This window comes from Suncus etruscus, chromosome 7, assembly GCF_024139225.1.
Source record: "Suncus etruscus isolate mSunEtr1 chromosome 7, mSunEtr1.pri.cur, whole genome shotgun sequence".
NCBI lineage: Eukaryota > Metazoa > Chordata > Mammalia > Eulipotyphla > Soricidae > Suncus > Suncus etruscus.
This window is the reverse complement of record NC_064854.1, coordinates 131,368,728-131,396,588: the sequence shown is the minus strand read 5'-3', so window position 1 is coordinate 131,396,588 and position 27,861 is coordinate 131,368,728. Positions and strand designations below refer to the sequence as shown.

At 44.2% G+C, this 27,861-nt stretch overlaps 1 protein-coding gene across 1 annotated transcript; it reads right to left on the bottom strand.

Moving 5' to 3' along the window:
- Window positions 1-385: 385 nt before the first annotated feature.
- On the bottom strand, window positions 386-27,637 carry ABHD6 (abhydrolase domain containing 6, acylglycerol lipase). The gene is made up of 10 exons (XM_049777727.1): window positions 27,619-27,637; window positions 22,837-22,982; window positions 22,536-22,675; window positions 18,329-18,485; window positions 16,917-17,030; window positions 15,417-15,549; window positions 13,030-13,187; window positions 6,797-6,851; window positions 6,484-6,584; window positions 386-1,474 (listed from the first exon to the last, which is right to left on the bottom strand). The coding sequence occupies exons 1-10, from the start codon at window positions 27,635-27,637 to the stop codon at window positions 1,298-1,300; spliced, it is 1,200 nt and encodes a 399-aa protein (XP_049633684.1). The 3' UTR covers window positions 386-1,297.
- Between the last annotated feature and the right edge of the window lie 224 nt (window positions 27,638-27,861).

Below are 27,861 nucleotides of genomic sequence, written 5' to 3'. Positions count from 1 at the left end.
AGTAATCCCTGAGTGCCACAGGGTGTGGCCCAGAAACCAACCAATCAATAAAGTTTAAGAAAAAAAGAAAATTAATTAAAATAATTAAGAAAACATTATTTAAAAAATTAAATTAAGAAAGATAAGAAAAATAAGTATCAATGTTACATTTAATTAGGATCTTGGAGAAGCTTGACTCAAGAGATAGATCAATGAATTGAAGTACTTGTTTTGCATCTGGAGCTCTGGGTTTGATTCCTGGCACTGTATGGTCCCCAAGCACCACCAGGAGCCATCCATGAGTAGAAGCAGGAGTTACGCCTCTGCATTACCAGATGTGGCCTGGAAACTCCAAACCCATTCTCCCTTCACAGAAAGAAAGAAATAAAAGCCACCTGCATGTTACTAATCTAGACTTATTAAATTTATTTCATGTCATGGTGGTCACTTTTACAGTGTTAGACTTATTTCCAATCACATTACTGATCACAGAATTCACAGAATTCATTAACTGACTATTATTTTACATCCAAGGGTTTCAGGAGCACAGCAAAATAGAAAAAAAGGCCCACCGGATGCTTCAGTGTGGAGCCCAAGATGGATCTTTAGAGAAAATGTTATTGCTTTCTTAGTCCTATTTTTTAAAAAATAAGGATTTATTCTCTGGAAACCCACCTACCAGATGTTCTTTGTAATGAAACTGTTCCGGGTTCCCTCCAACAAGCCTCACCTCTGGGGGTCAAACTCTCTCTTCTCTGGGCTGAGCCCGCTTCCTTCCTCCCAGGCACTGCATAGATAATGCATTCACTGGTGGGTCTGTGCAAAACTTTTATCAGACAGAAACAAGAGGAAGCTCAGCAGTGGGGACTAACGCTCCTAAAACAGCCATGGACCATGCAGGGAAGAATATCTAAAGCAAGAGAAATATGACCCCGAGTTTTTGTCTGGGTTGAATGCTTTAAAGAAAACAGCCACAGCAGTGACGGTCCAAGGTAGCTGCTGTTCTGTGACATGAGCATATTTAAATATTTGTGACATGACACATATTTAAATGTCTTGGTAGATTTCACAGCTGAGTTTTCTTAGTTCCTTCCACTGGGGTTTCCATTTTATGAAAAAAATATCTTGGAGATCTCCTGTGGTCTCTGAAGCTTGGAGGCTCTTTAGAGACTGAGGGTGCAGGGTGGGGAGATGTTTGGCTTCCTCAGGGACGTAGGGGTTGTAGTTGCATTTGGGGCAGAATCCCTGAGAAGTTGGGGGCCGTTCTGACTTAGAAGGGAGCAGAAGGTGGGTGTGGAATGCAGGTTGCTGGAGGGTGTCAGTTCAGCTTCTTGTTGTTGTCTGAATCGTGCAGAGAGGCCAGGAAGTCCACAATGAGCTTGGCTGTCTTCCTAGGTCTTTCCATCACCACCGAGTGCCCGCAGTTTTCCAGAAGTTCCACCTGGCAGTTGGCAATCGACTTGGCCAACATGTCTGCTCCAGACACATCAAGTACCTGTGCGACAAAAGTGATCCTGTGTTAGAGGGGAGAAACAGGGCGTACTTTTCTGGATGGTGGTGAATGGTCACATCAAATCACTGTGGTATTGGGGCTGTGCCTCTTGAGGGATTGCACGACCAGCCTCATGCTTACTGGAGCACGAGCAGCTTGAGCCAGGAATTGTGCTGCTGCCATCTTTGGGAGGTGAAAACACATGATCCCTGATGGAGGAGGAGGTGTGTGTGTGTGTGTGTGTGTGTGTGTGTGTGTGTGTGTGTTGGGGCTGCCAGAAGTACATAGACAAAACCCAAGAGAATGTTCAAGAACCATAAGTGTTGCTACAAATTGTATCTAGATTGGTTAGGTCTAAGTCTTAACCCATGTGCTATCTCTCTAGCCATCTGACTATGCCATATATGTGCGTTCCTTTCATTCAGTGATCCCATATGTGTGTGTATATATTGTGTGTGTATATATACATATATATATATATATATATATATATATATATATATATCTTTTGATTTTTGGGTTATACCCGGCAGTGCACAGGGGTTTCTCCTGGCTTTACGCTCAGAAATTGCTCCTGGCAGGCTCAGGCGACCATATGGGATGCCGGGATTCGAACCACCATCCTTCTGCATGCAAGGTAAATGCCCTACCTCCATATTATCCCAGTGATCCCATATTTAATAATTTTCCCTTTCGATATTCTCTACATGCTACATGAACAATGACTCAGGTATTGTTTAATACAAAGACTAGAAGTGATCTCAATGACAACCATTAGTACAATCATTAGATCATGGCAGTTCCATATAATATTATGCATCTCTTTTTTTTTTTTTTTTTTTTTGGGCCACACCCGGCGGTGCTCAGGGGTTACTCCTGGCTGTCTGCTCAGAAATAGCTCCTGGCAGGCACGGGGGACCATATGGGACACCGGGATTCGAACCAACCACCTTTGGTCCTGGATCGGCTGCTTGCAAGGCAAACGCCGCTGAGCTATCTCTCCGGGCCCCAATATTATGCATCTCTTAATAAAGCAAGTTATTATTAGTAAAGTAATGCCAAATATTGGGGCAGGAATCCTGGAGGGTGGTTCATCTAAGAGAGAGTTTGAAGAGCAGCAGGATATCTATAAGGTCTCAGATAAAGTCCTTATTAGTTGCAAATAGAGAAATACGAACTGCAATGCAGACCTTCAACACTGAAGGTTGACATCAGAGGGGTTGGAGAGATAGTACAGAGGAGAGAGAGCTTGCCTTCCAGGTAATGACCTGGTTTAATTCCACACATCTTATATGCTTCCCCAGCATATAAGTATAAGCATATTAGCATACTGCCAGGAGTAGTTCCTGAGTGCAGAGTCAGGAGTAACCCTTGAGTACTTCTGGGTGTGGCCCCAAATTAAAGAAAAAAAAAAGATTAACATGAGCAACAAGGGCAAAGAGGTTCCTCTGAGGTCACAATCTCTTATGACTCAGTCACAGCAATGAGGAAACAGCAGACATACTTAAGAAACATACATATTAATAAATACATATAAAATACATAAAATACATATTAATAAACTACTGAGCCTGTAGTCTTCAAGTATCCTGAATGATAACAACACAAGGAAGGGCCTTTCCCATTATGAGATTTTCAAGACATGACATAAAACATGTGGGCTGAGATTAGATCCAGGTTCAGGGATCAGAAAGTGGTGGAAGAGAACTCAAGATGGGACATTAGATGAGATGACTTAGAATATGAACTACAGATTTTGGAAAGCATCATATGAGTGGGAAATATTTTGACAGTGATCATGTTCAGGGATTGTGTGGGAGGACATTCTTTGCTGTTTGTTTGGTATGTGTGTGTGTCTGGCCCCCATCAGTGCTTAAAGCCGATGTGATCGAATGAGAGCTGGAGCTATAGTACAGCAGACAGGGCGCTTGCCGTCACACAGCTGACACGCGTTTGATCCCTGGTTCCCCACACGGTCCTCTGAGCCCACCAGGATTGATTCCTAAGTACAGAGCCAGGAATAAATCCTTAGAACTGTGGCCCATAAAACAACCAAAACAAAGCCATGTTTGAATGAAAGACAGCATATGAATAAAGCTAGATGGTACCATATGAAAGTTCTAGATTATAGAAACAGATAAGAGATGAGTGTTGCTCTGGGGCTGAGAACAAAGTAGAGGAAAACTAAAAAGGACAGGAAGAAGATTTGGAGAGAGATACAGGGTTCAATAGGTGGATTTGGGTGGGTTATATAGAATTCTATAGTATATAACATCTTATTTTATTTTATAAAATTTATTTAAAGAAAATGCATCGCATAATTGACATAGTTGATCATAATACATTGTTTCTAGATTAGTAAAAGCAAAGTTATTGGAAAAAAATAGAAAGAAAAATAAAATAGAAGAGGAAAAAAAAAGAAAAAAGAATAAGTTACAGTAGCAAGCACATTTGTGAAAATTATGGTATCTCCAATGTGACTTTTATCTCAATACATCATTGAAAGATGTATTTAGGTTAAATATACGTAGGAATAGGAAATCATATGCATATTTAATCATTATTTTGTACATTTAAAATTATTTCAAAATAAAAAATATATAGGGAGGAGGGTCTGGTCTACACTCTGCAGTATTTAAGGGCCATTTCTGACTCTGATCCAAGGGTGCTATAAGCAATATCAGGGATTTGAACCCAGGTCAGCTGCATGGAAGGAAAGTCCCAAATAAATGATTTTAAAAAATTGTTAGAAAGGGGACAGAGCAGTGGTGCAAGCAGTAGGGCGTTTGCCTTGCACAAGCAAACCTAGGACGGACCACGGTTCAATCCCCTGGCATCTCAGATGAACCCCCAAGCCAGGAGCAATTTCTGAGCACATAGCCAGGAGTAATCCTTAAGTGTCATCACTGGGTATGGTGCAAGAAGCAAAAATAAAAAGTTGTTAGAAAAAGAGAGAGAGGTGGACCTGGCGAGATAGCACAGCGGCGTTTGCCTTGCAAGCAGCCGATCCAGGACCAAAGGTGGTTGGTTCGAATCCCGGTGTCCCATATGGTCCCCAGTGCCTGCCAGGAGCTATTTCTGAGCAGACAGCCAGGAGTAAACCCTGAGCACCGCCGGGTGTGGCCCAAAAACCAAAAATCAAAAAAAAAAAAAAAAAAAAAAAGAAAAAGAGAGAGAGGGAGAGTAAGAGGGAGAGAGATAGAAAGAGAAAAAAAGGACATTAGCACAGCGGTGTTTGCCTTGCAAGCAGCTGATCCAGGACCTAAGGTGGTTGGTTCAAATCCCGGTGTCCCATATGGTCTGCTGTGCCTGCCAGGAACTATTTCTGAGTAGATAGCCAGGAGTAACACCTGAGCACCGTCAGGTGTGGCCCAAACCCCCCCCCCAAAAAAAAAAGAAAGAGAAAAAGGGAGAAACAGGGTGAGAGATTAGTGGGAGGGAGGGCAACTGGAGACACATTAGTGATGGGAAATGTGCTCTGGTGACAGGCGTTGTCCATTGTATGACTGAAACTTAATCATGAACAACTTTGTGACTGTGTATGTCATGGTGTCAATTAAATAATTTATTTATAAAAATAAATAAAAGACTAACCATCTAAGAAATTTGTTAGCTATAAGCCAATCAGATGTTACAAATTTCATATAAAATGTTTCTCATTATAGCAATCCATATCATAATTCAACTGAAACAAGGGCCACTGTGAAAATTTAACTTCCTGTTTACACTTGTATATGAACTATTTCCTTCAAATCTTCTAATACAAAGCACAAGTAAAATGGCAGAATTATTAAGCAACTAACACATGAAATGCAATGACCTAGTCCTCTAATAGATGAGTCAACACTGTCCCCACTCCCGTAAAATTTTACAGATAGTTTTTATGTGCTAATGATGTCATTCTGAAATAAAGGTGCACAGAACTTCTGCAATCCTCTGTGATCCTCTGGTCAGAAAGTACGGATCACCTAAGTCTGCCTTTTCACAACAGAAGAATCCAGCGCCAGTAACTACAAACCTAACTGGGTCTTTAGAGAAAATATTTGCCAATTTCCCTGCTGCAGAAATGTTAGAACTGGATCCTAGATAGGAAATGAGAGTTATTTTGTGGTTTATAAACAAAACCAAGGTACTGGAAACCCGGGCCAGAGAGATAGCACAGTGGTAAGGCATTTGCCTTAGATGCAGAGCGACGGTGGTTCAAATCCTGGCATCCCATAGGGTCCCTCGAGCCTGTCAGGAGCGATTTCTGAGCATAGAGCCAGGAGTAATCCCTGAGCGCTGCCGGGTGTGACCCAAAAACCAAAAACCAAAAACCCAAAAAAAAAAAAAAGATACTGGGAACCCTTCTTGCATTATTTGAAGATCTTTGTTTTGTTTTGCTGTCAGGGACACCCAGGGCCACTGAGCTATATTCCAGCAACTCCCTTTGAGGTGTTTTTTTTGTTTGTTTGTTTTTGTTTTTGTTTGTTTGTACCATTTACTCTATAGTTTTGATTTAAAAAATTTGAATACAGGGCCAGAGAGATAGCACAGCTGTAGGACATTTGCCTTGCATGCAACCAATCCCTACGGACCTCGGTTCTATTCCCCGAAACTCATTTGGTCCCCCAAGCCTGCTAGGGGCAATTTCTGAGTGCAGAGTCAGGAGTAACCCCTGAGCACCACTGGGTGAGGCCCAGTAACTAATCAATAAATTAATCAACCAGTAAATAAAGTTTAAAAACATTTTGAATACAGACTAAAGTAACAGTTCAGCAGGTAGAGCACTTGCCTTGCATATGGTCTTACTGGGTTCAAATCTAGTAGGGTAGACAGGTTTTAAGTTAGGGCTAGAGTCAGGGTTAGGGTCAGGGTCAGAATGAGGGTCAGGCATTCCATATGGTCCCTTGAGCACCACCAGGAGTCATTCTTGAGTATACAACCAGTAGTTACTGGGTGTGGCACTCACAGGCTTTTCCCTCTAGACAGAATTCCCGGTACCACCTCCCTTTACCCCCAGTAGCTCTCACCTGGTCTTGCTTCCCCCAGATAATCTGCGTCGGGACGTTGATCTTGTTCATGTTCTCTTGGAGGGAATATCTTGATTTCTCACTGACGATTTCCAAAAACACTTTCAAAGATGGAGAGCTGAGTTAGTGTCTGCTGGGCAATGCAAGGGCAAGTGGAGAGCCTGGGAGAGGCATCAAGCCAGGCTGCTACTTTCCCTCTTCACACTCCTCCTCCCTTTCCCCCGAAACAGCCTCAGAAATTTAGGAACTTAAAGCCAGTCACCAGAAAGCTTCACTGGCATCACTTCACCGTGTTTAGTGCTGGGCGACTTACACTTTCTGTAGAAGCCATTGTGAGGGATGCGGACATCCACGAGGCCTTGCAGGATCTGTGGAAAAAGAAGCGAGGTCAGAGAGCAAAACGAGATGGGCTTTCTCAGGCCTCTCCTGGCTCTGGGACTTTGAGGGAAGAGACTTTCCCCCAATGTATGGCACTGCCATGTTTTGTAGGACCTGAGCCTCTGGATTCCCATGACCAGTGTACATTGCAATAGGGAGTTTTCAGTTGGGTTCTTTTTTAGCTGGGAATAGGATTTTGTGTCAGCAAAGTGCCCCCCCCACTTCCCACCCCGCCTTCACTAACTGTCACTTTATCTGGATTCTCTGATAAGCACAACCATAACTAGGATGAAAAGATTAGCAAGCAATTATTAGTCATAGCCAGATGAAGAAGTCCTGTTCAGAAAATAAAGCAAAAAGGAAATGATGAAAGAGTTCCATAGAGTCTATGTCTCTGCCTTCTCTGTGGGGGTTGAGGGAGCTAAAGCAAAAATGGACAGACCAGATCTGGAACCAGATCTCCATCAGAGAAGCTGAGGCCAGGAGGATCTCAGCTTCTTCTCCCTCCAGCCTCAGGTTTCTTGAGCAGAATACTAAAGGCACATTGGCCGCCGTCGCTCCTTTCATCTAACTGGGAAGGTCTGACTCCAGAATGTACTTGGGAATCTCGTGTATTGAGTGAAGTGAAAAGCTGCAGCCACAAATCACTCAAACTAAATCAACTCTTTGGAGCACAACTAGTATCCGACTGGTTCTAGAACTAGAAGCACGGAGGTGAGACCAATGGCAAGACTGGTACATTGTTCAAGCATCAAACTCCCTCCACTTCCTTGAGAAGGGGATGGAATCCAGAGCCTCACACGTGCAAGCCAGTTGCTCCACTGAGCCGCGTTCTTGACCCAGCATCTCTATCCATGTATCCATCCATCATGCATGCATCCATTTTCCATATCTACTCTGTCCATTCACCGCTCACCCTAATATCCTAGCCCTTATTCTTCTTCCCATCCATCCTATCATCCCATCCAACCTTCCTTTCTTCCATCCTGCCATCCTCCATCTCTGCTCCAAGCAGGTTGCATTTATCCTGCATCTCTGAAATCATATATGCGTAAGTCTTCCATCTGTCCTCATCTGCCAGTCCGTCCACTCACATACCTGCATTCTCCAAGCCACCGCCCATTCATTCAATCAGAATTCAGCCATCCCTCTGACCTATCATCTCAAACTGACGGGCAGAAATGCATCAATGCTTCATCCATCCACACATGTGTTCTCCATGATTGCATTTTTTTTTATTCAGAAATTCTCTCATCTATAGAACCATCATGACTGAACCTAGGACTGGCTTCTTGCAAACACTTTGTGGGAAGCTGGACAATTAGGACAAAGTCCCTGTGCTCACAGAGCACAGAACGGAAGACACACACATGTGAACAATCAGGACACAACATGATACAGGGCTGTGTATTTGAGTCTTCACTTCTCCTAGGAAGAAAGACTTTTAGAGTGTTTATTTTCTCCCACTGCTCTCATATTTCTGATGGCTCAAAAATGTGAATTGTCTATAATGTTTTCTATCATAGGAAGATTTCAGGGCTGTCTGGGAATCGGGTGCCTGGAAATTGGGTGCCACTTTACAAATCAAAAGGGAATTCAGTGATACAAATCCCCAACAACCAGATTCCGGGTGCTGCTTCAGAGACAGATCTACTTAGTAATTGAGTAAGTCCATTTGCTCCAGGACACAGTCGACCAAGAGAGGCTCCTGTTCCCTCAACAGGAAAATTACTTGCTGTCACGAGGCATGCCTTGGAACCTCTCTCTCTTGGCTTTCTCTACTCTTTCCCCTGATCACCCCATTCAGACCACGATCATCACTATCACCTGATGGCCTCACCTCCATAGCTCTGTCATCCTTTCCTCAACTCCATCCAGATTTTTTTTTTTTTTTTTTTTGGTTTTTGGGCCACACCCGGCATTGCTCAGGGGTTACTCCTGGCTGTCTGCTCAGAAATAGCTCCTGGCAGGCACGGGGGACCATATGGGACACCGGGATTCGAACCAACCACCTTTGGTCCTGGATCGGCTGCTTGCAAGGCAAACGCCACTGTGCTATCTCTCCGGGCCCACCATCCAGATTTCTAATGACACACTTAGTATTTGCTCTCTGGGGCCTCACAGGTGTCTGAAGTGAACATTGCTACAATCTTTTTCCAGCTCAAGCACCTAAGTACCAGAAATTATTGTCTCACTTTTGAAGTGAGACAGAATAGGGACTGTCTGTGACCCCTGTTCAGGACTCATCACCTCAAAAAGGAAGGCTAAGCTTTATGTCTTTGAATTGTAATATTTCATAGTAATGGAAAATATGTCTCTTAGAAAAAGGTACTTACAGAAGAAACCAGCCATGGGGACAGTGATAGTATAGTGGGTAAGGTGTCTACATTGCATGTGGGTTCAAGTCTCACCACCCACAAGTCCCCCCCAGGAGAGATCCCTGAGCTCAGAACCAGGAGTAAGCCCTGAGCACCACTGGATGTGGTCCAACCAACCGCCTCCCCACAAGAAAGGAGAAACCAGCCTAGACCAGTTTGTGCCAAGAATGGAGCCCAAGGATGACCCCTCACCGACTTTCCTTCCCTCTTATTTTGACATCACAGGTAGGGGTGAGATTTAACTTGTAAAAACATGTGATAAGATACTGTGTGTGCATGCCAACACCCTGCAGCCTTTGCCTCCTGCATGCTCAGCTGTCACCTCTTTACTGCCTCTTCCCTTTTGAAACTGTTCCCAGGGCCTGCGTTCAGAGAGCCAGCTAAAATTCCTTATCCTACAAAAAAAATTCCTGGGCTGGAGAGATAGCATGGAGGTAAAGCGTTTGCCTTGCATGCAGAAGGATGGTGGTTCGAATCCCAGCATCCCATAGGGTCCCCCAAGCCTGCCAGGAGTGATTTCTGAGCATAGAGCCAGGAGGAATCCCTGAACATTGTCGGGTGTGACCCAAAAACAAAAAAAAAAAAATTCCTTATCCTGTTCTCTTTTTTGAGCACTGTCAGGAGTTTACAGTAAGCAACTGAATCTATCCTTGCGTCATGTTAGTTTGTTTGTTTTGTGGAACTCCTCTCCTATGTCAGTTTTTTTTTCCTACAAAATTTGACCACACCCAGTGGCGCTCAAGGGCTGCTTCAGATCTGTGCTTAGGGGCCAGCTCTAGCTCTCTCAGAGGACCAAATGCAATGCTGGAAATTGAACTGGGCTCGGCTGTATGCCAGGCAAGTGCCTTAGCCCTGTATTGTCTCTCAGGCTGGTCATGTCAACTTCTATTTACACTGAGAATCAAAAACCACTTTGGTCAGTCACAAGATTCCAGACCTTATCTCAACGACCACTGCCTTATCTAGATCTCCACAAGAGCTAAAATCACAATAACACCCTGACTGATTTTCTGCTTTCATTTGTATTCCATTGCACTTCTTCAATGGTTCCCAGACTTCTCTCCTAACCTTATAAGTCCTGTCATCCTCAAACTGGCCAGCCAGATTTCTTAATACTTATTGAAAATCTGTGAGGTCTAACTATTTTCATAATACTACTAAATGTTTACCTTGAATATAATTATCTATTTTTATTTTTTAAAACATACTATCCATACATAATTAGGATAATGACATTCTGATGATAAATAAAATTAAAAGTGGAGACACTAGAGAAGGGAAATAGATACTGGTGATGGGGTTGGTGTTGAAATAATATGAATTTATTGCGACTTTGTAATTAATTGGAATTAAATAAAAATACTTTAAAAAAAAGAATGTGGGCCGGAGTGATAGCATGGAGGTAAGGCGTTTGCCTTGCATGCAGGACGGTGGTTTGAGCCTCGCCATTCCATAGGGTCGACTGAGTCTGCCAGGAGGGATTTCTGAGCATAGAGCCAGGAGTAATCCCTGAGCGTTGCTGGGTATGAACCAAAAAACAAAAACAAAAAAAACAAAAAAATTAAATTTAATTTAAAAAGAATGAATATATATTCTTGTTGCTGTTGTTATTTTATTTTTGGGCCATATCCAGTGGTGCTCAGGGCTTACTCCTGACAAGACAGGAGAATATAAAGGTTGCCTGGGACCCAACCTGGGTAGACCATGTGAAAGGCAAGTACCCTAATCACTGTAATATCATTCTGGTTCTGCTTCTACAGATTTTTCTTTCTTTGTGGTCCTGCCCAGCATGCTCAAGGGGGCTAGTTGTAGCTAAGTAGCCATTTCTGAGGGCCACGGCAGAAGCTTATAAAACAAAACAAAACAAAACAAAATGAGGTCTCTTGACCTCAATGTTGGTTTCTTTTGCTTTTTTCTTTTCAGATTTTTTTCCTCGGGGGCTATATAGTGCTTGGAAGTAAACCTGGGATTCCTCCATGCACAGGATACACTCCAGTTTGTTGAGCTCTCTGCCCAGCTTCATTTATTCCGTATTTTAAGCTTTTCTGGGTTTTATTTTCAAATATGGTCAGTATCAATAGTCATTACCCTCATAGACAAAAGCTCTTTGGGAGTTTCAGTAATTTTGAAAGCATAAAGTGATCCTGTGATCATAAAGTGAACTTAAGATATTATCTTATGAGCACTAGGGAGATAATTGAAACAGCTGGAGTACCAGCTCTGCATGACAGAGTTTGATCCCCTGAGCACTGAGCCAAGAGTAGAGCACAAGCACTACTAAGTGTAGCTCCAAAAAAACAGGAAACGCTGAAAATCTTAGGCCAGAGATATAACAGACTGAGTGCATGTTCTATATGCACGAGGCTGGGTTCAATCCCAGGCACTACATTTTTTTTTGTTTTTGGTCACACCCAGTGTTGCTCAGGTCTAAGTCCTGGCTGTGTACTCAGAGATCATATGAGATGCCAGGAATCAAAGCCAGGTTGCCTGCTTGCAAGGCAAGTGCCCTATCTTCTTCATATTATCTCTCCAGTCTTCCTCACCCTTTAATTAAAAAAAAAAATCAACCAACAGGGCCGGAGAGATAGCATGGTGGTAAGGCATTTGTCTTAAATGCGGCTGACCCAGATGAACCCAGGTTCAATTTCCGGCATCCCATATGGTCCCCGAGCCTGCCAGGAGCGATTTCTGAGTGCAGAGCCAGGAGTAACCCCTGAGCTATGCCGAGTGTGGCAAGGCAAAGCAAAACAAAACAAAACAAACAAAAAAACCCCAACAAACCAACAACAACAACCAACCCTGCTTTGGTACTCTTCAATATATTCTCTCTCCACCTCGAGTCATCACCAAGTGCCTCAGAACATGCCTGTTTTTTCCACCCCTGTACATCTATCTATCTGTTCCTTAAAGGGACTTATCAAACCTTCCCCTGCTCCCCTGCTTTCAATTACCACACATCTTCATTTTCTCTAAGGAACTTTACACAGTTTTTCTGTCCACTGTCTGCCTTCCCCACTGGCCTGTGATTGCCCACCTCCTATCGTTGACATTATTAACAATTAATTAATTATTATATTATTAATATTAATCATTATTAATATTTGTGGACAGCCCCAGGTCTGCTACATCCTAGGCTCTGCCTACAGATCTTGTAGCATGAATGAATATAGAAGACTGGGCAGAGAACAAGTACCATATTTTTCATACCATAAGACACATTCCTCCCCCCAAGAAAAAGATGGGGCAAAGGCCTGTGCACCTTATAGAGTGAATGAGGCCTGCAGCTGAAGGCTGAGTGCAGGGAAGGAGGACATCTAACCACCTGACATTTGCAGTGTGACGGACCTTTATATAGCAGACATACCACATAGGATGAACAATTAGGTTAACGCACTTTCACCATCACATATGGAGACTATTTTAAAGACTTTTTTTAGTCTTTTTTTTTTTTTTTTTTGGTTTTTGGGCCACACCCGGTGACGCTCAGGGGTTACTCCTGGCTATGTGCTCAGAAGTCGCTCCTGGCTTGGGGGACCATATGGGACGCCGGGGGATCGAACCGCGGTCCTCTCCAAGGCTAGCGCAGGTAAGGCAGGCACCTTACCTCTTGCGCCACCGCCCGGCCCCTTTCAATATTTTTTTTTTTTTTTTTTAGTCTTTCAAGACTAGTTGATCACTGCTGCAATTGTCATTTTTTTCTTTTTTTCCTAGTCTGAAAACTATGCACATCTTATGGTCAGGTGTATCTTATAGAGCAAAAACATGTTATATGGCGCTAGAGATCCTTTACCTGCTGGGGCACCTTGAAGCGGACGTAGGAGCAGAGTTGCAGCATTTCACTCATCTCTTCCGGGGTTGAGGGGATCAAGGGGATCTTCTCAATGGAGGCCGTGGCCTGCAGTTCTTTGAGCCGTTGGATGAATTTGTTATCAATGGGGTACTCCAGGCCTGTCAGGGTCAAAGTCAAACAATTTGCTGATGCTTCTGCTACTCACCAACCCCTGTCTTCTCAGGGGGTACTTCCCTTTCAATGAGAGGTAATATATCTTAGGTGAGCATTTTCATGCTTGCTAGAAGTTAAGTCAGACACTTTGAAACACAGATGAAAAAACCTTTTGGCTATTTCGATCACTGGTTACTCGAGCTGTGGTTTTTGGACAAGTAGCACGGGGAGCCCAGAAGAAGGGAAGAGTCAGAGCTGGAGAGTTAGTACAGGATTTCAGACACATGCCTGGCACACACCCAGCTCTGTTCAACCCCAGGCATCACGTGGCCTCCTAGCCATCCCTGGGTGCAGATCTGGAGTCTCTGAGCACAGCCAGGGCAGCCCAAGTTAGCCCTGCCACTGTCTGGCCCAAGTGGCACTGCATCCTCACATTGAACTGCCCTTGAACTAATTGGCAGGAATCCCGGGAAAGTCCCCCAGGCTACTGTGTGCCAACTTGCTTGTTAACACTTGGTGGGTGAGCATGGGAGGGGACAGTCCCATGCTGTCCTGGGGGTGGAGCTGGAGGAAGCACCTGCACATCCTACAGGTATGATCCATCAAATAAATAAATAAAAACCCTATGATAAAAATGCAGGAAGTTGGGCTCAGAGGGATAGCATGGAGGTAAGGCATCTGCCTTTCATGCAGAAGGTCAGTGGTTCGAATCCTGGCATCCCATATGGTCCCCTGAGCCTTCCAGGAGCGATTTCTGAGCATAGAGCCAGGAGGAGCCCCTGAGCGCTGCCGGGTATAACTCAAAAACCAAAATAAATAAATAAATAAAAATAAATTAAAAAAATGCAGGAAGTTGGGCCCGGGTGTCTATTCACTGGGCTGAAGTACAAATTGAGGCCCTCTTATAGCACCTCTGAGTGCCCCAGGAATGAACCTCTAAGCACAGAGCCACAAACAGCCCCTGGGTATGGCCTAAAAACAAACAAAACAAGGGGCTGGGGAGGTGGCGCTAGAGGTAAGGTGTCTGCCTTGCAAACGCTAGCCAAGGAAGGACTGCAGTTCAATTCCCCCCGCGTCCCATATGGTCCCCCCAAGCCAGGAGCAAGGAGTAACCCCTGAGCATCAAATGGGGATAGCCCAGAAAACAAACAAAAAACCCCAACAAAACAAAAAATTAAAACATAAATAAAAATATCTGACTTTTCAAAAAGTAAAAAACAAGGATAGGCATGATAGTTCTTTTTATTTTTATTTTTGGGCCACACTCAACAATGCTCAGGGGTTACTCTGGCTCTACATACAGAAATTACTCTTAGTGGTATTTGGGGGACCAAATGGGATGTCTTGGGATTAAACCTGGGATGGGAATTGAACCCAGGTCAGAAATAAAATCTAGGTTGGCCACATAGAAGGCAAGTTCCCTCCGTACTGAGTTATCTCTCTGGCCCCTATAGTACTTTCTTTCCTTTCTTCTCTCTCCATCTTTTTCCTCTCATCCTCTACCCCCTCTCTCTTTTCATCACACCTCTCTCCTTCTTTCTCTTCCCCTGGAACCACTCCCAACACAATTCTTCTGGGATCATGCAGTGTCAGGCATTGAACTTGGGGTCTTCCATATGCTCCAATCCTTTCAATTATGTACCCAGCACTAGTTCTATAATTTAAGCCAGTATGATTATGGTAATCTAACTGCTACTTGGCCTGCTGTCTCTAGAGCATATCATATTATTAGAACACACAGCAAAATAAGAGATTTTGTGGCCGGAGAGATAGCATGGAGGTAAGACGTTTGCCTTTCATGCAGAAGGACGATGGTTTGAATCCCGGCATCCCATATGAACCCTTATGCCTGCCAGGGGCGATTTCTGAGCATGGAGAAAGGAGTAACCCCTGAGCACTGCCGGGTGTGACTCAAAAACAAAAAACAAACAAACAAAAAACAAAATAACAAAAAAAAGAGATCAGGGGCTGGAGTGGTAGCACAGGAGTAGGGCGTTTGCCTTCCACGCGCTGATCCAGGATGGACCCAGGTTTGATCCCAGCATCCCAGGAGCCAGGGAGGAGCGATTTCTGAGCACAAAGCCAGGAGTAATTCCTGAGTGCCACTGGGTGTGGCCCCAAAACAAACAAACAAAAAAACTCATCATAGCAGATACTGGCCATTTTTGTTCCTTCAGAGGTTCAATCCCATTGTGTTCAGCTACACAGGAGAATAGCTTCGCCTCATGACTCACCAGCCGGACACACCAGACTCAGACTGCAGAGATCCGAGGGGTAGTAAGCGGCATACACCCCAGCGACGTGGCCACCCATGGAGGTGCCGATGAGATGGAAGGGCTTTTTGTTCAGCTTGAGGCATTCTACAAACTGCAGAGAGAAGCGAGCAGGAGGCTTGGTGTGACAGCTGTCCACAGTGGACAACGGCGATTAGATAGCAAAAGATCCCCTCCCGCTCGAGGACAATAGAGAAGGGAGCTTAAGTGCTCCAGCATTTCTCTTTACTTAGCAAAGGAGACCAAAACGTTGCTTATGATGATAAGATCAACAAGGCATCTCCCAGTTGGTGGTAAGCAACTTTCTATAAAGATCCCACGAATAAGTATTTTCTGTTCTGTTGGGCCACATGATCTCTGTCATAACTGCTTCATTCTGCTGCCAAAACAGCTAGTGGCAATACAAAACTGCTGAATCTTGATTATAATCCAATAATCTGAGTTTATAAACAGGCAGGAGATCAAATATAGCCCCAGGAGCATATTTTCCTAACTTTTGTCCTGATTTGAAACCCTTTTCAGCCACCCAACTAACCACTTATGCAACTGTCCACATGTTCACCTGTCTATTCAGTTTTCCACTGGCATCCAGCTATCTATCTGCTTATCTAAAATAGGAGAAGTGATCTGTTAGGGAACAAAGGTCAATGGTAATCAAAGAACAACAAGCCAAAGAACTAAGGCTCTTGACTTCAGAACAGCTGAACTGTTTGACATCAAAGGCATATCCTTATCTGGGGGAAAAGATTGAACGTCACTAGAAATTTACAGACTAAATTTTGAAATTACTCCTGACCTTGATTGTTCAGGTAAGGAGGCTGGAGATTGGAGATGGAGGCTAAAATAGAACAGAGAATAAAGTGTAGCCACTGTCCTCAGGAGAAAGGGAGAGAGGGAAGGAGAAAGTGAGGGGAGAGAGAGAAAGAGAGAGAGAAAGGGAGAGAGGGAGGGATGGAGGGAAGAAGAAAGGGGAAAGAGAAAAGAGAAAGAGAGAGAAAGAGAGAGAACCTTCAAGTATCCTTTTGCCCAACCCTGGCAGCGCCTTGGGTCTCTTCAGCCTGGCAGGACGTGCAGATAACTGCACTAACCTGCAGATAATGGCTGGATTCTGCAATGAAGAGCACTTTCTTTTGACACAAGTATGCGGAAGGGCTCTGGTTGTCATTTCTAGCCGTAAGTAGGAAAACAGACTCTAGGAAAAGCCTTTAGGGTGTTCTAGCTTCTATTTCCCAAGATCCTGGATCAAATGTCTTCAGAAATGAGTACAGTAGGCTTAGAAGAGGATGATCTATAACATGGCCCGGTTGGGCACTGCTGGCCAAGGATGCCACTGAGCTGGAATTTTATTTGCCTGACTTGCAGACAGAAAGCTCCGGTGGCTTGTTCCAAGTTGGTATGGTGTGGTCACACTTGCACTTGAGGTTGGAACATCTGAATACCTTCTACTCAGAACCTGCTTACCTGATGTATCCTCTTGACTTGGCCATCTATGGAGAGGTCATCCAGGGAGGAACGCGTGGTGCCCTCATGTCCTGGCATGTCCACACAGACCAAGTGCAGGTTCTTTGGAAGGAACTGAGAACACACAGGCCCAAATAGTCAGCATGTGATATGCACAACATGGCTTTCTCCTGGTTCTGTGCTCAGGGATCACTCTTGGTGGGCTTGGGGGGCCATAAGAGGTGCCAAGATAGAACTCAGATCAGCTGCATGCAACACAAATGCTCTAGCTGCTGTACTATTGCTCTGCTCGCCCCCTCTTTGTGGGAAGGTTTTCCCCACAGTGACCTGGAGAGTCAAATTGTAGATATATAGGGTTGAGCCTGATTAACACCTGATGTGAATAAGCATTTCCAATAGTTTCAGAGGGGAGCAGACAACCCTCTAGTGGAAGGATAACTGGATAGGGGACAAAGGTCTTGGTAGCAGGCTTGAGTCTCTTACTATTTGACATCCTTCTCCTTTTTTTTTTTTTTTTTTTTTTTTTTTTTTTGGTTTTTGGGCCACACCCGTTTGACGCTCAGGGGTTACTCCTGGCTATGTGCTCAGAAATCGCCCCTGGCTTGGGGGGACCATATGGGACGCCGGGGGATCGAACCGAGGTCCGTTCCTTGGTAGAGCTTACAAGGCAGACACCTTATCTCTAGCGCCACCTTCCCGGCCCCTTTTTTTTTTTTTTTTTTAAATTTCTTTTGTCCACACCCGGTGGTGCTCAGGAGTTATTCCTGGCTTGTGCTCAGAAATTGCTCCTGGCAAGCTCGGGGGACCTTATGGGATGCTGGGAATCCAACTGGAGCCCATCCTAGGTTGGCTTAGTGCAAGGCAAACACCCTACTGCTGTGCTATCTCTCCAGCCCCTGACATCCTTCTCCTTAATCCTCCAAATTATGCAGCTGACTAGAAGAGTGAGATAGGGCAAGCTTTGCTCTTTCAGAGACCTGGGAAGCTCCAGGGTCAATATAAGAAATATTTCTAAGGTGAAATGATTTCTGTTTGTTTGGTGTTTGTTTGGGGGGGGTCACACCTAGTGATGTTCAGGGGTTAACTCCTGGCTAGGCACTCAGAAATCGCTCCTAGCTTGGGGGACCATATGGGATGCTGAGGATAGAACCCACGTCCATCCTGGATCAGCTTCGTGCAAGACAAAGATCCTACCGCTGCGCTATCGCGCCAGCGCAGGTGAAATGATTTATAAGGCACAAATATCTCAGGTAATATTCAAGTAAAACCAGATATGACAGAAGAATTTGAAGAATGAATTTGAAGACAGGTTCTCTTTGCTTTCTGCCACTGCTGAAGACATCACATCTAAGTGAAAACCCTTTTCTGGGATGGGTGACACCTCATCAGGAGAGAAAGTTCTAGAAATACACCTTGACAACGCTGAGCCACATGTCCTTGTGTGCAGAGAATCCATGGAGCATGAGGATGGAAGGCTTGGGGCCAGGTCTGCCCCGGAAGGAATAACAGAACTGGTAGTCTTCGTGCTGGACATAGCGAACCTGCATCCCCAGCGTCCTCCGCCAGTACCTGAGGAGGACAAAGAAAGGGAAAACAAAAGCAGCATGCTTCAGAGAAGAGGCTCTGGAGGGCTCCAGGTCTTCTTGCTAAGATTCCTCAGTAGTCTGATACATACATACATTTTTCTCAGACTTCAGTTCCATATGCTGCATGTGCTCTATAGATGCACCTGACCATAAGACACACAGTTTTTGCTCCTGATTTGGGGGACCATATGGGACGCTGGAGGATCGAGCCGCAGTCTGTCCTAAGTTAGCCGCATGCAAGGCAAATGCCTTACCACTGCACCACCACTCAGACCCGGGCACATAGTTTTTAGATGAGGGAAACAAGAAAAAAAATCTGCTATATCTCCGGCTCCAAGATTCATTTTTTAATTTCATTTTTTGGATTACAGATGTGCTCATGTTTACTCTTTATTTTTGCTTTTGTTTTTGGGTTATACCCAGCAGCGCTCAGGGGTCATTCCTGCCTCTGTGCTCAGAAATCGCTTCTGGCAGGCACGGGGGACCATATGGGATGCTGAGATTTGAACCACCATCCATCCTCAATCGGCTGCTTGCAAGGCAAACACCCCACTGCTGTGCTATCTCTCTGGTTCCTCATGCTTACTCATGACACTGCACTCAGAGATTACTTCCAGTGGTGGTTTGGAACCATATGGGGTATCAGGGATTTAACCTGGGTCAGGTGTTTGTAAGGCAAGCACCTTACCCATTGTATCATCTCTCCAGCCCCTTGATGGACTTTAAAATGTATTATTTGTCATTTTTCAGGAGGGGATCTAGGGGTGGGGAAGTGTAGCAAAACTGCCACTGACGCGCGCGCGCGCGTGTGTGTGTGTGTGTGTGTGTGTGTGTGTGTGTGTGTGTGTGTGTGTACCAAACATAGCCACACTCAGGGCTTACTTCTGCATCTATGTTCAGGCATCACTCCTGACAGGCTCGGGGATTATATACAGTGCCAGGAATCGAACTCAAAAATAGCTGTTTGCAAAGCAAGCACTCTACTTGCTATACTATTGCTTTGCCCCCCACCACACTTTTTTTTTTAAATATGGTGCCAGGGAATGAAGGGCTTCATACATCAAATGGAAGTTCTCTACTGCTGAGCTAAATTAATCTCATATTGATCTTTTGAGGGGGGTTCACACCCAGCAGCGCTCAGAGGTTACTACTGGCTCTGCACTCAGAAGTTGCTCCTGGCAGGCTCTAGGGACCATATAGGATGCCAGGATTTGAACCTGGGTCAGTCCTGTGTTAGCCACGTGAAAGACAAATGCCTTACTGCTGTGCTATGGCTCTGGCCCCTCAAATGGATCTTTTTACTTGTTTGTCTTAGGATCACACTTGGCAGTGCTCAGTATTGCCAGGGATTGAACTTGAGTCTCCTACATGTAAATAATTTACTCCAGCCCATTGAGCTATCTCACTGGCCCAAATTGACAGTCTTACTATAAAAAAAGCTTATATCTGCAGAACCATGCTAAAACCTCAATTTAAATAAAGTTTAGTAAAACTTATTCAGAGTATGGGGCTGAAGTATAGCACAGCGGTAGGGCATTTGCCTTGCACACGGCCGACCCGGGACAGACCCGGGTTCGATTCTCAGCATCCTATATGGTTCTCTGAAGCCTATCAGGAGCAATTTCTAAGTGCAGAGCCAGGAGTAAAGCCTAAGCACCTCCAGGAATGGCCCAAAAACAAAAACAAAAAAAGAAAAGAAAAAAAAAAGAAAATTATTCAAAGGATTATATGTGTGTGTGTATGTTTTTGGTTTTTGGGCCATACCCAGTGACGCTCAGGGGGTTTCCTCCTGTCCATGCACTCAGAAATCACCCCTGGCTTTGGGGACCATATGGGATGCCGGGGGATTGAATCGTAGTTAGTGTGTGCAAGGCAAATGCTCTACCGCCTGCGCCACTGCAATGGCCCCAAAAGTAGAAAAGACTTTAGTGATTAAGTAATACAGAAAATTCACTAGTCTTCACCAATAATTAAGAATCTGGGGCCGGGAAGGTGGCGCTAGAGGTAAGGTGTCTGCCTTGTAAGCGCTAGCATAGGATGGACCATGGTTCGATCCCCGGTGTCCCATACGGTCCCCCCCAAGCCAGGGGCGATTTCTGAGCACATAGCCAGGAGTAACCCCTGAGCGTCAAACGGGTGTGGCCCAAAAACCAAAACCAAAAAAAAAAAAGAATCCGTGGGGGGCCCGGAGAGCTAGCACAGCGGTGTTTGCCTTGCAAGCAGCCGATCCAGGACCAAAGGTGGTTGGTTTGAATCCCGGTGTCCCACATGGTCCCCCATGCCTGCCAGGAGCTATTTCTGAGCAGACAGCCAGGAGGAACCCCTGAGCACTGCCGGGTGTGACCCAAAAACCAAAAAAAAAAAAAAAAAGAATCCATGGGCCAGAGAGATAGCATGGAGGCAAGGCATTTGCCTTGCATGCAGAAAGACTGTGGTTTGAACCCCGGGATCCCATATGGTCCCGCGAGGCCTGCCAGGAGCGATTTCTGAGCAGAGAGCCAGGAGCAATCCCTGAGTACTGCCGGGGTGTGACCCAAAAACCAAAAAAAAAAAAGAATCCGAGGGACTGAAAAATAGTACAACAGGCAGGAAGCTTGCCTTACTTATGTCCAACCTGGGCTCAAATCCCCTGCAACTCATACGGTCACCTGAGCACCACCAGGAGTAATTCCTGAGTTCAGAGGATTAGTCTGTGAGCATTGCTGAGTGTGGCCCCAAATAAAAGCAAACAAAAACTTAAGAATCTGAGGGCTGGAATGTGTATGTAGAGTGTAAACATTGCCTTTATGAAACCCTGGTTCAATTATGGATGATTGCTTGATATAAACAAAACCAGAGGACCAGAGAGATAGTATGGAGATAAGATGCTTGTTTTGCATGTAGTCAAGTCCAATTTGATCCCCACATAGTACAGCAGTAGGTGTTTGCCTTGCATGCAGCCAACCCAGGACAGACCCGGGTTCGATTCCAGACATTCCATATGATCCTCTGAACCTGCCAGGAGCAATTTCTGAGTTCCGAGCCAGGAGGAACCCCTGAGCACTGCCGGGTGTGGCTGAAAAACCAAGATAACAAAACAAAACAGTTTGATCCCCATTACCACATATGGTCCCTGAACATCACCAGGAATAGTCCTTGAACACCACTGGGTATGGTCCAAAAATTATTCCTTCCCTAAAATATAAATCTGGAACTAACCTTAATGTCCACAGTTAGAAAATTTATTACAATATAGTCAATAATATAATAACTTATTCTTACTAAATATGCAGTTTTCAGGGCCAGAGAGGTAATAAGGTAATGAAGGAGCTGGCCTTGAATAAGCCCAAGCCTGGTTGGCTCCCAGACACTACACATGATCCCCTGGACACTGCCAGGAGCCATCTCTGTGCAAAGAATCCGTAGTAAGTTGTGAGCACCACTGGGGTCGTTCCAAACAAAATTAAACAAAAATTAATAAAGTCTTCAGGGACTGGGAAGAGAACTGAAATTGCAGAGAACATGCCTAACATGTGCGTTTGACCCTTGATAATAATATAATATAATATAATATAATATAATATAATATAATATATACATGGATTATAATATTATATATATGGATCCTTGCACTGCTTGGTATAGCATGTACACATCATAAAAATAAATTTAATATTTAATTTTAAACCATTTTGCATCAATTTTAGACAAAATCATGATTTTTTTTTAGTTTTTGGGCCACACCCGGTGACGCTCAGGGGTTACTCATAGCTATGCATTCAGAAATCACTCCTGGCTTGGGGGACCATATGGGACGCCGGGGGGATCGAACCTCGGTCTGTTCTAGGCTAGTGCGTGCAAGGCAGATGCCTTACCGATTGTGCCACTGCTCCGGCCCCAAAATCAAATATGATTTTGCTTGATTCTTTTTAGTATGCACAGAAAAGGTGGGAAAAGAGCAGCAACAAGAAAAAAGGCTGCCAGGCCAAGCATCTATCTGCCTTGCAACCTGAGTGCCCTTACCAGCACATCCCACATACACACAGATGTGTACCTGGCAGCTCCACAGTTTGGGACCGAGACCCTAGGTGTGAAGCCTAGAGCAGAAGGGACTCCATTTTGTTGAACCAATGCTAAGCTTCCATTTGAGGGCTCAGTTTCTAGCCCAACAAGAATGACACAGACCTCAAGGCCCTAGAAACCACAATATGACGCCCTAGTCATTTAGCCATAAAGGACATGATGAAATGCCCCAGAAACACCCCAGACAACAACAGCCAGTCAACTTAAAGGTCAAGAGTTCATACTTCTAGCCCTATAAAACCTGGCTTGTGACCCCTGGGAATGTGTGTCACCTCCTGCAGGAGGTCGCCCTGGCTGGCTGGTTTGTAGCTTATTGGTGGACAGAATAAAGCTTTGCTTTGCTTTATTTCAATTGTGTGGTCCCGTCCTTCGACTCCAGACCCTAACATAGGCACAAAAGTTTGAGGTGTGCAGCGCACTGCAACCAGCCAATTGTGAGTAGGCACAACAAGTGTGTGCCCTCATCACCACAGCAACAAAGAAGGGCAGGGCAGGGGAGGGGAGAAAAGTCAAGGAAGAGAGTGAAGAAAATGATTTGAAGGGGCTTTGACAATTTAATCACTTTGAAAGTCACACTTTTAATGTTCATGTAACTTTTATGGCTGGGGAATTCTCTTGGCTCTGTATTCAAGGATCACCTCTGAAGGACTTAGGGGACCATATGGGGTGCTGATGATCAAACTTGGGTTAGGTCAAGCATCCTATACCTGTACTATTTCTCAAGTCACACAGACTTTGTTCACTTGCTGTAGTAAAATTTTAAGTACACAATTCAGAAGCATTGAGTGCCTTCACAATGTGTATGTCAACTATCATTACTATGCATCTCCTGAACTTTTTCATTCATCTGTGTGTGTGTGTGTGTGTGTGTGTGTGTTTTGGGGACACACCTGGCAGTGTTCAGGGTTACTCCTGGCTCTGTGCTTAGAAAATCACTCCTAGCAGGCTTGTGGGGATCATATAGGATGCTGGGGGATTGAACAGAGTCAGCTGCATGCAATGCAAACACCCTCCTTCTGCGCTATTGTTCTGACCTTCATATATATATTTTTTTTGTTTTTGTTTTTAAGGTTTTGGTGCCATACCTGGAAATACTCAGGGGCTACTCTTGGTTCTGTATGGACCTCTGAGCAGCACCAGGAGTGAACCCTGAGTCAAGAGCCAGGAGTAAGCCCTGAGTACCACTGGGTGTGGCCCAAAACAATGATGAGGAAAAATTGACGAGCAAATCGAGGGTTTTGTAGTATATTCCCCAAATTGTGTAATTATCACAAATACCTAATTATGGAACATTTTCATCACATCAAGAAGAAACCTGGGGGCCGGGCGGGGTGGCGCTAAAGGTAAGGTGCCTGCCTTGCCTGCGCTAGCCTTGGGAAGGACCGCGGTTCGATCCCCCGGTTGTCCCATATGGTCCCCCAAGCCAGGAGCAACTTCTGAGCACATAGCCAGGAGTAACCCCTGAGCGTTTACCGGGTGTGGCCCAAAAACCAAAAAAAAAAAAAAAAAAAAAAAAAAAAAAAAAAAAAGAAGAAACCTGGGCCCAGAGAGATAGCACAGCGGTGTTTGCCTTGCAAGAGCCGATCCAGGACCAAAGGTGGTTGGTTTGAATCCCATATGGTCCCCCGTGCCTGCCAGGAGCTATGTCTGAGCAGACAGCCAGGAGTAACCCCTGAGCACCGCCGGGTGTGGCCCAAAAACCAAAAAAAAAAAAAAAAACCAAAAACAAAACAAAACAAAACAAAAAAAAAAAAAGAAGAAGAAACCTGACTATATTGTAAACTTATATAAATGCTGAGAGGGCACAGGCGGAACTTTCCATGACATTGAAGAATGCAAAATGCAAAATGCACTATCAGGATGAAACACCAAGTGAGTGATGCAAGGATAAACAAAAGGGAACTAATTAAGATAAACAGCTTCAGCACCTCAAGGAAATGGTGACCAGGATACAAAGAGTGCCCACAGAATGGGGAGAGATTATTTACCTAACATCTATCTGACAGAGGTTTCATATCCAAGATATATAAGCACCTGGAAGAACTTAAGAAAAAAATCCAACTTTATCAAAAAATGGGGAGAAAGAGATGAACAGAAACTTCCTCAAAGAAGAAATACAAATGGCCATGGAGGCACATAAGAAAATGCCCCTCATTATTTATACACCAGGGAGATGCAAATTTAAAGCAACAATGAGGTGTCATCTATCTCACACCACAGAGACTGGCACTCTCAAAAACAAACAAAAAAAAAATTAACAACCAGTGTTGCTGTAGATGTGAGGAGAAAGGGACTCATTTACCTGCTGGTAAGAATGTTAACTGATCCCAGCCTTTTTTTGGAAAACAATAAGGGCATTCTTTCAAAAACACTAGAAAAACTGAGCTTCCATATGACTCAGAAATTACTGCTCTGGATGTATACCCTATGGGCCCAAAAACACAAAGCAGAAAAGGCATCTGCACTCATATATCTGTAGCACTGTTCACATAGCTCGAATCTGAAAACAACCCAAGTGCCAGAGAACAGATAAGTGAATAAAGAAATGATGGTCCACTGACCAATGGAATACTAACTATACAGCTGTTGGGAAAAAACAAAGCCATGGACTTTGCTTATATATTAATAGACAGGAGATAGTATCATGCTGAGTGAAATGAGTTCAGAGAGAGAGACCGACATACATAGAATAATTTCACTCTTTTGTGGAACATGAAATAACAACCACAATATGAGAATAATGCCAAAAAGAATAGAAAGGAGGGCCAGTTGGTAGGACTCTTGTCACAAAGATGGGTGGGGTGTAGTTAGAAATGACCACTCTGGACAAGAACTGGGACATCAAAGAACATAAAGTGGAATTCACTCCCTCAGTAAACAATATTATGAAATATGGTACCTAAAATGGGAAAAGGGGAAAAAAGAGAGATAAAGAAAAGGTGTCTGCCATAGAGGCAGGCTGGGGGCAGGCAGGAGGGGTAACTAGGGATTGGTGGTGGGAAATGCACACTGATAGAGGGATGGGTAATTGGAACATTGTTTGACTGAAACTCAACCATCAAAAAGCTTTTAACTCTGTATCTCATCATAATTCAGTAAAAGGAAATTTTTTAATGCTGACTAAGAGGGGTTTAGAGCATTAGTATAGTGGGTAGAACTTTTGCTTGCAATCAGCTAACCCTGGGTTGTATCTCCAGCACCCCACATCCAAGCCCATCAGGAGTGATGCCTGAGCACAGAGCCAAGAGTCAGCACCAAGCACTTCCAGTATGGCCTAATAACAGGCAAATAATGCTGAGATAAGCTCGTGCAGCACCTAAAGTTCAAATTCTGGTACTAAATATCATATTTTTTGCTCTATAAGGCACACACCCAACCATAAGACGCACATAGTTTTTAGACGCTCTCATCCCTTGTATTCAGGTTTCAGCTCCAGGCAACATTTGCTCCATAAGATGCACTTTTGGGAGTGGGGGGGAGTGCGTTTTACGGTACAAAAAATACGGTAGTTCCCTGATACGATTGCTGGGCGTGACCAAAATAAACAAACAGAAAAGGTTAGAATGGCAAAATTTGGGTGGGGGAAAGTTTGTGGGCCAAATCCTGTGGTTCTCAGGGACTATTCCTGAGAACCAAAGTGGCCCCTGGTGGGCATCAAGCTATCATATTTGGTGCCTGGGAATTTGAACTGGCATTGGCAGGAAGGAAAGCAAAGTGCCTTACCCCTGGTCTGGGCTAGGAAAAGGCAAATTTTCTGAACTTTGAATATTTTTATCTTCACTTTCCTTATTTTATTACCATTGCCATGACCGGGTCATTCATTTGGCTGCAGTACTGGCACACTTTCATTTCATTGCTCCCAGAGGCATCACTGTGTTTGCTGTGCTTGCATATGATTGGCTGTGATGGAGCAGAGATCGCACAACCTTTGCTCTGGCACCAGGGATCTCACTCAGCAGTGCCACTTCGATTTATTACAGCAGCCAAAGAAACTCATACAACATCTTTGCCAAAACTTGGAACTGTTGGTGAGTTTCTTTATTCTTTTTTTAATTTTCACCTCACTCCCCCCTCTTTTTTTAAAATATTTTTTATTTAAAGAAAATGCATCACATAATTGACATAACTGATCATAATACATTTGTTTCAAGAAGACAGAAAGCAAAGTTATTAAAAAATTAGAAAATAGAAAGAAAAACTAAAAAAGTTAAAATGGGAGATGAAAAAAATGAAGAAAAATTTCAGTAGCAAGTATATTTGTGAAAATTATTGTATCTCCAATTAAGTCATTAATACAATAACAGAAGGGTTAGTAAGCTTTTATTTTTAAAGATAAGAGATAAAAAATACAATAAAAAGGTGTGTATGTGTGTGTGTGTGGCAGTTGTTGTTTGCATAGGCACAGCAATGTTGGTGAGTTTCTGCTGGGTATGTCATACCATTTCATCAGGGCCTTACCAGAGGAGATCAAGATACTTTTTTAAATAGATATTTAGTTGATTTACTCTCCTCCACCAAATATTTTTTCCCACACTCCGTTGATGATTGGGGTTATTCCTGACTCTCCACTCAGAAATAACTTCTGGAGGGCACAGAGGGCCATATTGGATGCTGGGGGATTGGCCATGTGCAAAGCAAAACGCCTATCTATTACAATATCTTTCCAGCCCCTACTCAGTGCCCTATCCCCCACTGCAGAGCAGGACTCTCTTTGTTTATCTGTTACTACTTTTCACTCCATTAGACTACCTGTTTTTTGTGCCAGACTCAAGCTTTGTTTGTTTGTTTGTTTATATTATAGTGCCATATCCAGTGGTGCTTAGGGGCCTATACGCAAGGGATTGAACTCATGTCAGCAGTGTGCAAGGCAAGCACTCTGCCCACTATATCCTCTCTTCAGCTCCACTCTGGTGTTCTATAGTTAGTCTGAGAATGCAAATCTTCCCCCCTTATTCTCCCTCAGGACTGTTTGGCTTATCTGGGCCTTTCTGGGCAAGGGCCATGCAACTGCTACCCCTCCCCATACTTCCAGAAACACCAGCAGCCACACTCACATTCCACAACTGCCGCCATGCAAGCTTATTGGCTCAGCTAAACTCACAAATAATCTTAAAAAGAATACAAGACAAGTTCCTAAATTCTCTCTGTGGAAAACTCTGGGAACCCCGTTGGAGAGGGGTGGGCTGAGTCCCTGCCCTGCTGATGCCCCTGGGAGCCATTTTCACACTCCACAGCTAATGCCTCAATGGCTCAACCTCACTACTTCATGACAAATCTCTGCCGAGAAACCAAACCAA